Source organism: Buceros rhinoceros, unplaced genomic scaffold, assembly GCF_000710305.1.
Source record: "Buceros rhinoceros silvestris isolate BGI_N320 unplaced genomic scaffold, ASM71030v1 scaffold45795, whole genome shotgun sequence".
NCBI classification, from domain to species: domain Eukaryota; kingdom Metazoa; phylum Chordata; class Aves; order Bucerotiformes; family Bucerotidae; genus Buceros; species Buceros rhinoceros.
Genome location: NW_010414211.1, coordinates 1 through 8,460, shown reverse-complemented (window position 1 = coordinate 8,460; position 8,460 = coordinate 1). Strand labels below are relative to the sequence as shown.

Here is an 8,460-nt window from a genome sequence, read left to right as displayed (position 1 = left end):
AATGTAACTCTTCTCAAGGGCAGGCACGTGCTGCGCGCGTTGTGCTCGGACGCCTTCAGACGACAGCGGCTGCAAAAGATCCACTCAGGCAACACAGCAAAATGCCAGAGAATGACAGTTCTACGTCGCAAGAGAAATGTAACCCCAAATTACACACAATCTGTTCCAAGCCTGACTGTAAAACATTAATTTATTCTCAAAACTGATGCTGTGCAGCTCTGGATGAGCATCCTGAGGGAGGACTGTCCTAGGAGCTGGGCAAGCCAGCCGGCACCGCAGGACACGGCGTGTTCACCACGGAACTTGTGCGTCAACGTTCTCCCACCCAGGGCCGGCGAAGGCGGATCCCCCAACCACCCCGGCTCAGCTGGCCTGGAGCACTCTGCCCACCCAAGTGCTTGTGGACATTCTGATGGTAAAAGGCACTAGAAGAAAACAAACACGACTGCTGAGCAGCTGGTGAGGCGAATTTCAGGCCACGCAAATCCCCGCTGATAGGATTACGTCAGAGTGAAATCTCAGCCGTCCCACCAGCAGGACTCCGGCGCAGCCTCACATCGAGTCACTTGAAATGGAACTGGTGTGTAGTTCCTGAGAGCAGATCTGTCCTGGCGTACGGGAGAATACGATCTGTCCCACCTCCCGCTCCTCCAACTCTAGGAAATTCAGCTTCTAACAGCCTTTCACCAGAGCAGCACCAGAACGAGACCTGTCCTCCTACTGCTCTGCACCACACCAGTCTCATTCCCAAAGAGAAAACAATATTCCTGTCACCGTCCCTTCCCCAGCAGCAACTCAGAGTTAGCAAAGGGCATGCTGAGATCTGTGACAGACAGATGCCGACCGGAGGTGAGGGATGAAGCGACTGTTAGATGCAACTTCTAACACTGTCCAGCCGAGGCTGTCACTTCTCCTTCACCCTCAGGAGCAGGTGCCTCTACAGGCCTGTAACACTCGTGACCCAGCCCCAAGGGCCACGGTCCCAGCCTGCGTCTGGGTGGAAACGAGACACTCCTCTCCCTCAGAAGGATGTCACAAGGCTGAGTTCACTCCTGGTTATGATGTCTGTCCAAGAACAAGTGATGAACAGCACTCAAAGGCAAAATATCGCAAAGACGACGTTGGGGCAATCTCAGAGGAGCCTAAACACAAGAAAATGCCAATAGGATTGAGGCACTTTGAGAAATTCCGCTCCATTTTAGAGCACATGCAGCTAACACTCCCTCTCCCAGGCACAGGTACTGACCTCCTGCCCGACGCGGACACTGCTCAGTGAATTCAGCAGCTCTGTCACCTGCAGAAACAGCCGCTGCACTTCAGGATCTCAAACAGCAGCAGACACGAGGCCTGGGCCTGCAGGGAATGTCTCTAGATACCTCAGCACCGGTGAAACAGCTGCTCTTTCCAAACAGCCTCCCAACAGTTCAGGGTAAGCGAGCCCCGCGGACACACTCCACGTCGCCAGGAAAAGCTGCGTCAACAGCATGGAACTGGCCACGCTGGCACCTGGCCAGACCATTTGGGATTAACTCCCTGAATATTGCAAACCAGCCACGAAAAGCTCTGTGTAGAGGGAACATCAAAGCCCCCTCCACCTACGGGCCCTGCTCGGCCCTACCCGCCGCCCGCCAGGTGACCAACATGCTTTCGTGCCACAGCCGCTCTGCCTCCACGTCTGCCTGCCACACGCTGGCCCAACCACACCCGGCCCAGCTTGATGGAACAGGGCAGCAGAGGAGGAAGAAAGTAATTTTCCTCTTTTCCTGTTACAGAAATCAGAGTTGGTTTGTTGTTTTCTTAACCATTCACAAAACCTTTGACAGGCTCCTCCAGCTCCTTCCGGCACCCTTCTCCTTGCCGAGCACGCCAACCAACTCCAAGCTGACGTTCGCCCTCTCACTTCGGCTCATCTTGTCAAAACAGTTTCACGTTACCACCACTGCAGCCCTGAGATTCACAAACGCTTTGAGGCCACTACAGAAACGCTTGCTAAAAACATTCAAAGGTGGGATTAAAAAAAAAAAAAAAAGACCTTTACTGGTTTCCACAGGACTTTTCCTTCATTATTCCAACTTAGACTAAATATTTCTAAATCTCCACAGAACATTTGTTTAGTCACTGCACTGAAGCAAAGAAGCCTGAAGTAAGAACTGGGCTTGTGCGTTGAATCCCCTCAGAGCGGGGCTCTTAACTGCAGGTCTGCCTGAAAAGCGTGAATGACTGTATGGCGAGACAGGCAGGCAGGGAAACGGGCACTTCAGAGAGCATCGAGCTCTCCAGAGTTAGAGAAAGTTGGGGTCAAGCACAATTCCTGTGTTTAAGGTGGCTGAGAACAGGCAGCCAGCGAGTGGTGATGAAGAAACAGCAGCTGGCAGCAAGGGAAAGGGAACCGGTGGGTGTGGGCACTGCCCGCAGCACAGCGGGACACAGCGACCTGCAGCTCCAAGAGAAGAACACGGCGCGAAGAGCGAGGACCTAAAGCCGCGTGGCTGCAGCGATGGGAGGGGCGTTAGGCTGGTTAGGCAGCACCGGCTGGGCCAGGACCCCTCTCAGGGATGGGGGCAAGCGCAGGCATCCAGCCACTCGACCAGGGGCCCTTTCAGAGCACGGCCTCTGCCAGGTAGTTGTCGCTTGGTCCCCCCTCTCCCCACTGCAAGTGTGCTGACACTGGAGGAGACAGAGGAAACAGCGCTTGGTTGAACAGCTTCCAGCGCAGCAGTTCAGGGTGTCCAGCAGAACCGCTGTTCCTTCTCCTTGCGCTTGGTCCCAGGCGGTGATTTCCTACAGGCTGGTGGAGCTCTGGGAGCTCTGACATGCTCATGACAGAGCGAAGCCATCAGTTTCCCCTCCTCCAGGAGAACATGTCCCTGTCAGCCTTCCTTCCTGGTACTGCTATCGGTGCTCTTCAGGGCACACAGGAGGCTGCAGAACAGCTCATACCAGAAGAAGACAAGGCCGGTAGAGACAGCAGCCTTCAGCAAGCTGGGCGAAAGGCCCTTGAAGAATCCACCCGGGCCCTCCTCTCGCATGATCTGCCTTACGCAGTCCAGGACACCCCTATACGTCCGTACCTGGAGAGAAACGGCAAAAAGGTTAAACAAGAAAAAATCCAGCACAGCTTACCTGGGAAAGAACACAGCCCCAAAGGGGATCACGAAACATCACCACATGCAGCCTGCAGACATCCTTCTGTCTACTGCTGCAACTACCCGGGGTCAAGTTACCCTTATAAGGAACAGTGGGGAGGAGGAAACGCCATCAGCAATGGCTCAGGCAAATCACTCTGACTGGATGCCTGTCAGATCTTGATGCTACCCCAGCACTTTCTGTCTATGGTACAAGTTCGTGGAGTCATTACTTCACATTGTGCTGCTACTATTCTCCGTCCCCTTTGCTCTCTGAGGAGGGACAACTTTTCAGATTTCTGGCAGAAAGAAAACACCACTCCAGCACTTGGAAGCCCCTCGATTAGCTCTCTGCATGTCTCCCGGTCCCACCGGGAAGGTTTAACACCTTATGACACATCAACATTGAAAAGAAATTCCATACCTCACTGGGAGAAGCAAAGCAGCTGAGGCAATGGGTTAAGACTTCAAACTCCTATCCCAGAGTTTCCTGAGGTACAGACTGATTTGCTTCTCAGGGCCAAGGAATTTGAAGTAAACAGAAAATTTTCACGTTTCAAGGAAAAAAGATTTCCTTGAAATATCTGTATTTCTCCCAACAGCGTACCCCGAGGAGGTAAGGATGGTGCTGGAGAACACCAGAGGTCTGTAATTTGCTTTGAATTTCAGGATGTTCTGTACGTGAGACACACGCTGAACACTTGGTGCTGTCAAAATATTAATTGCAGAAACGGATCCTGACAGTCAGGCGATGCACATAAAGCCAGAGTCATCCTGAGCCAGCAGCTTGGTCCTGAACCACAAATACCAAGCTGCAACTAGGAAAGAGCCATGCAGTGCCTCTGCCTGGCTAACTCATCCTACGTGGGGACGGGCGGGAGGGCAGGGCGCAGCTACGCTGGACAGTGTCACCAAATGAACCCAGTTTATTCCCGCAGCTCTTCCCCTAATTAACGCGCAGCTCCCAGGAGCTCCCAACCCAAACCCAAACACAGTGGGTGCCGCTGGTGAACCACTGCCGTGCTCTGGCGACGACCGACGGGCTCTGGGTCATCCTGATGCGAATCCACACTCAGGAAAACGCGCTAATTCCAGCATTTCTCACCTGGCCAAAGGCTGCCCGGGCCTGCTCGAAGCCGCCCACTTGCAGTCGTTTTTTGAACACGTCAAAGGGGTAAGTGAGGGTTTTGCTGATGATTCCAGCGCAGCTGCCACAAACAAGACTTTTAACATTGCCTGAGAAGCAGAAAGGGGAGAGGACACAGGGAGGGAAAGAAGAGGGTTAGCAGGGAGTCTCATCGGAGAGCCTGAAGGTTCGCTAAAGATCCCTCTCCATGAGCAGGAAGGCCAAAAGGGCCCTTTAAAGTTACATCACCTCTGCGTAGTTCGGGCCACAGAACTTCAGTCTCTATTTTCTGCATCAGGCTCACACTGTCTGTTGGAGCCCGAGTGTAACAGCTCACACATCATCAAACTGATTTATGCTTCATTCTGCCAAGGGGCATTGCACAAAACCCCCAGTCACCAGAGAACCTGCCACTACAGGATGGGGAAGTTCTCATGCCCCCCAGTAAAAACCCAGCCACTGGAAATCTTCCACTCCTGACTGCTCAGACTGACTTCCGCTGGGCTGGAATAGTCACAAGCTGACGTGACCTGATGACTTCAGAACCTGGTATTAGACTTTTTCCTGACAAACATGAGTTCCCAGCACAAACCCACCATCAGCCACCTGGAAATAAGTATGCAGACATGATACTGAAAAGTCCAGTTCCTCTGCTGAAGAAATTCCACTAAGGAGCAAACCCAGGTGGATGCTGCATACACGCTCTGCCAGGGAGGCACTACTGTCTGGAGCTGTCAAGGTGACAGGTCCCACCAGGATGGAGTTCTCTTACAAAAGAGCTAGAAATCAACATAAAAATATCAAATCAAAGCTTAGCGGTTTTAAATGAGGCCAAACGGATCCTCTTCGGTAAGAGCTGTGCTGCAGTCTGCAGGCAGATTTCCCCAGGAAATCCAACTGCTCGGTCCCCACAGCACTAATGCAACTGCAAGGCAGCTTATGCCAGCATGACACAGCTCAAGAACCCGTCCCCTGGCCCGAGACACTTCCCTTTCCCATCCACCCAACACTTCCATCGTGGTTATTCCATAACAGGAGCTCTTTGTCAACTGTACTGTACTCACTTTCACCCCATCCGTACAGGAGTAACAAGGAGAGACAGGAAATTCAGATACTTTTCAGATGTTGCATTGAAAACAGTGATAGGACAGAAAAACTGAGCTTATGTGAGTCCCCCAAATGACCATTCATCCTCTCCGTCTCTCCAGATCACTGACATCACTCTCCCCGGTGCCCACCTCCTTTCTTTCTGTCTGCTGGAATCACCCATTCAGAAAGGTGTTGCAGGATGTTGTAGAAGGAGAACTGGAGACCAGCATATGGGAAGATAGCAACGATTGTGGGGGTCAAACCTCTATAGAAAGTCCGAGGCCCCTCCGTCTGGTACATCGTCAGCACCGCATGGCGAAGGCTGCGATAGATCTAGACAGCAGAGCAGGAGATGACTCTAGTGAAACAGAGCTAGGAAGAGCAAACCAAAGGCCAGGCTATTTCCCAGGAGCAAGGACAGGCACTTCCCACGGCCCAAACTGCAACTAACTGATTTTCAGCAGAAAGCGGAGAACAAAGCGGTTTCTCACATCTTTGCACGGTGTTCTCCGCTGAGCCCTTCTGACCCTCACAAGCAAGCTGACACTCCAGCGCTGCCCTGAGCACCGAGCCTGCCTGAACGAACGATCGCTAGCTCTGACTGAAAAGACTGGGCTGACCCTGGATCCCACACCCAAGCTGTGCTTCTGAGGGAACAAACAAGGCACAGAGCCGAGAGCTGTGGCCTCAGACCACCTACAGCATGTGTATTTATTTCTATTAACAGCTCTGCTTGCTCCTGCAACAGAATTCATGTAATACATACCGTGATTCTGCTGCAGGCTAAGTCAGAGACCAGGAACGGCTCTGATCCAGACCCGTATGAGTCTGGTTTTCACAGAGCTAGTGAGCATGGAGACCAATTCTTGCATAAAGAACATGAAACACAGGTGAAAGGTGACTGGTTTCCAGTACCACCCCCACCATTATGTAAACACGGCTCTGTGCAACGTCAGGCAGCCTGGGGAGCGCGTTCTCTGAACGGCTACCGGCTGAAATGCAAATTGAGTGATGCTGGTAAGGCCAGTTTCTGCTTTCTGGATCACCTGTCAGGCGTCAAACACAACCGGGAGCAGCAAACCATCAGAGAGCAAGCTGTGCCAACAGCGGATAACTTGGCCACAGTGCAAACACTGCCCAGCCACAGCAGCTGCTCCTCTGGGCTAACCCACGGGCTGGTAAGTGCTTCTCAAACCGCCGGTGTTCACACACGAGCTATTGCTACTGCTGCAGGTGGTATTTCCAAAAGCTCACCCTAAGCCATACCTTGGGCTCCCCCTGAGCAGCAAAGCGGGTGCGTAGCGTGTCCACAGGCTGAACGGCCACAGTGGCTGTGCACGCGGCCAGTCCCCCACAGACGAAGTGCACGAAGGAGTCGCGGGCGTCGTACGAGGTGACGTTGTGCACCAGTTTTGTCAAGCTCTCAAATGCCATGAACTTACAGAAACAAACACACAGGGGTCAAGGAGTCAATGCTGGTCGCTGGCACGGATCTCCCACACCTCTCCCGTTTCACCAGGAGAGCTCCACCCACTTCGCGTAACCACCTTCCCTCTCTGTCCTTCAAAAGTCCTCTCCAGCTTGCAGCCAGTTGGAGCACGTCCTTGTAAACAGCCTGTAGAACTCACTGAGCAGCCCGGGGAGTGTGGGGGATGTTCTGATCTCTGACACTTCTGCCAAATCTTGCACTTAGAACTGTGCAAAACCCACTTTAATGCTCTGTGCGACTAGAAGAGTGTTTGCTGTATTACAGACCTGCTGTCCATTACGTTTTCAACCACTGCTCATAAAACGTGTTGTTAGTATTTACAGATTAAGCATAACAGGGTCGTGTAAGACACCGTCATCAGCTTCATTCGGTGTTTTACTACCAGACTGTTATGGTGACAGCATGAACCAAGCAGAAAACTGCAGGGGCTTGGAACACGAGCAGCTAAGCCAAGTGTCAGGACAAACAGGGCTGGTCTGTGACACCGGATACAGCCAGAACTCCATTTGCTCGCGCCGTGCTCCAGGCTGGCCGTTCAGCAAGCTCAGGAATATTAATTTTGGAACTGTACCTCAGTGTTACGCTACACATCTCTGAGACTGGAGCTGACTCGCATCAGTGCAGTGTAAACCTGGACCTTCCTGCATCTCCCCACGCAGCCAGCCTGCAGAGCAGCAGAGTCCTGCGTACGTTTGCTGGGCCCAGATGATCAGCTCGGCTTACCTGAACAGCTCCGTAGCCAACTGAAAGGCACTGCGCGGGAACATGGCCCTTCCAGAAGGCCGCCAACCCCTCTTCCTGGAAGATGCGCTGCACAGCTTGCAAGATGCCATGATACTTAGCCTGTGGGTTTCTGGAGGAGAGCTGCTCAATCTGAAGCTGGAGAAAGAGAAAAAAACTATTTTCAATTCCACATCCCATTTCAACGTGGTTCAAGTTCAGGAATTCACAACCCTGTCAGCCAACCAACACTGAGATGACATTCTGCCTTCCCACAGAACCACATCTAGAGCTGACAGGGACGTCATTCATGTGGGGCTCTAAAAGAGTGCAAACACGCCCGCAGCATGAAGGTAATCATTAGGGATGACGGTGAAATTCAGTTAGAGAGCGGGGATCATTCAGAAAAACAAGAAGAGAACAAACCAAGAAAAGCACAAGACCCCATTCAAACACACAAGTTAAGTTGTACAAAGAGAAGCGGCGGACTCAGGATAGCTCTGCTACCTTGCATAACCTGGACACAAGGTGAGGGCTGACGATTTGGCAGGTTCAGCGCTCTCGGCTTGCACGAGTGACCTGTTCCTCCAGGACAAGCCCCGCTCCGCTCTGAACCCGGCGCTTTCACCCCCTGTCCCCGCGCACGCCACGAGCAGGGTACCTGAAAGCGGATCTTGATGACATCCAAGGGGCTGATAAGGACCCGAGTGACGAAGCCAGATGCTGATCCTGCTGCAGCTGCTTCCACCGTGGAGACGCACTTGGCCTCGGGGTCATAGCCGACCATGCCTGCCCGGGGTGCCCGCAGCCCGCGCAGGGGCCCCGTGAGCCCTCCCCAGCCAAGAGGCTCCTTCTCCCACCAGGGCTCGGTAGCCCCCCACCCCCTCACCTCACAGCTCCCCCCATCCCAA

General features: G+C 53.0%; 1 protein-coding gene across 1 annotated transcript; it reads right to left on the bottom strand.

Annotated features, from left to right (window-relative positions):
* Positions 1-2,870: 2,870 nt before the first annotated feature.
* Positions 2,871-8,336, bottom strand: SLC25A19 (solute carrier family 25 (mitochondrial thiamine pyrophosphate carrier), member 19). Its single transcript, XM_010137013.1, has 6 exons — positions 8,211-8,336; positions 7,553-7,708; positions 6,607-6,777; positions 5,490-5,673; positions 4,231-4,361; positions 2,871-3,071 (listed from the first exon to the last, which is right to left on the bottom strand). The coding sequence occupies exons 1-6, from the start codon at positions 8,334-8,336 to the stop codon at positions 2,871-2,873; spliced, it is 969 nt and encodes a 322-aa protein (XP_010135315.1).
* Positions 8,337-8,460: the final 124 nt, after the last annotated feature.

Bases quoted from the DNA above. Each gene is read 5' to 3' on its own strand.
- SLC25A19 (XM_010137013.1), bottom strand. From the start codon at position 8,336: ATGGTCGGCTATGACCCCGAGGCCAAGTGCGTCTCCACGGTGGAAGCA. The intron at 7,709-8,210 runs GTACCCTGCTCG...CTCTTTCTCCAG, and splicing joins TCATCAAGATCCGCTTTCAG to CTTCAGATTGAGCAGCTCTC. The intron at 4,362-5,489 runs GTGGGCACCGGG...TCTGCTTCTCAG, and splicing joins AGCAGACAGAAAGAAAGGAG to GCAATGTTAAAAGTCTTGTT.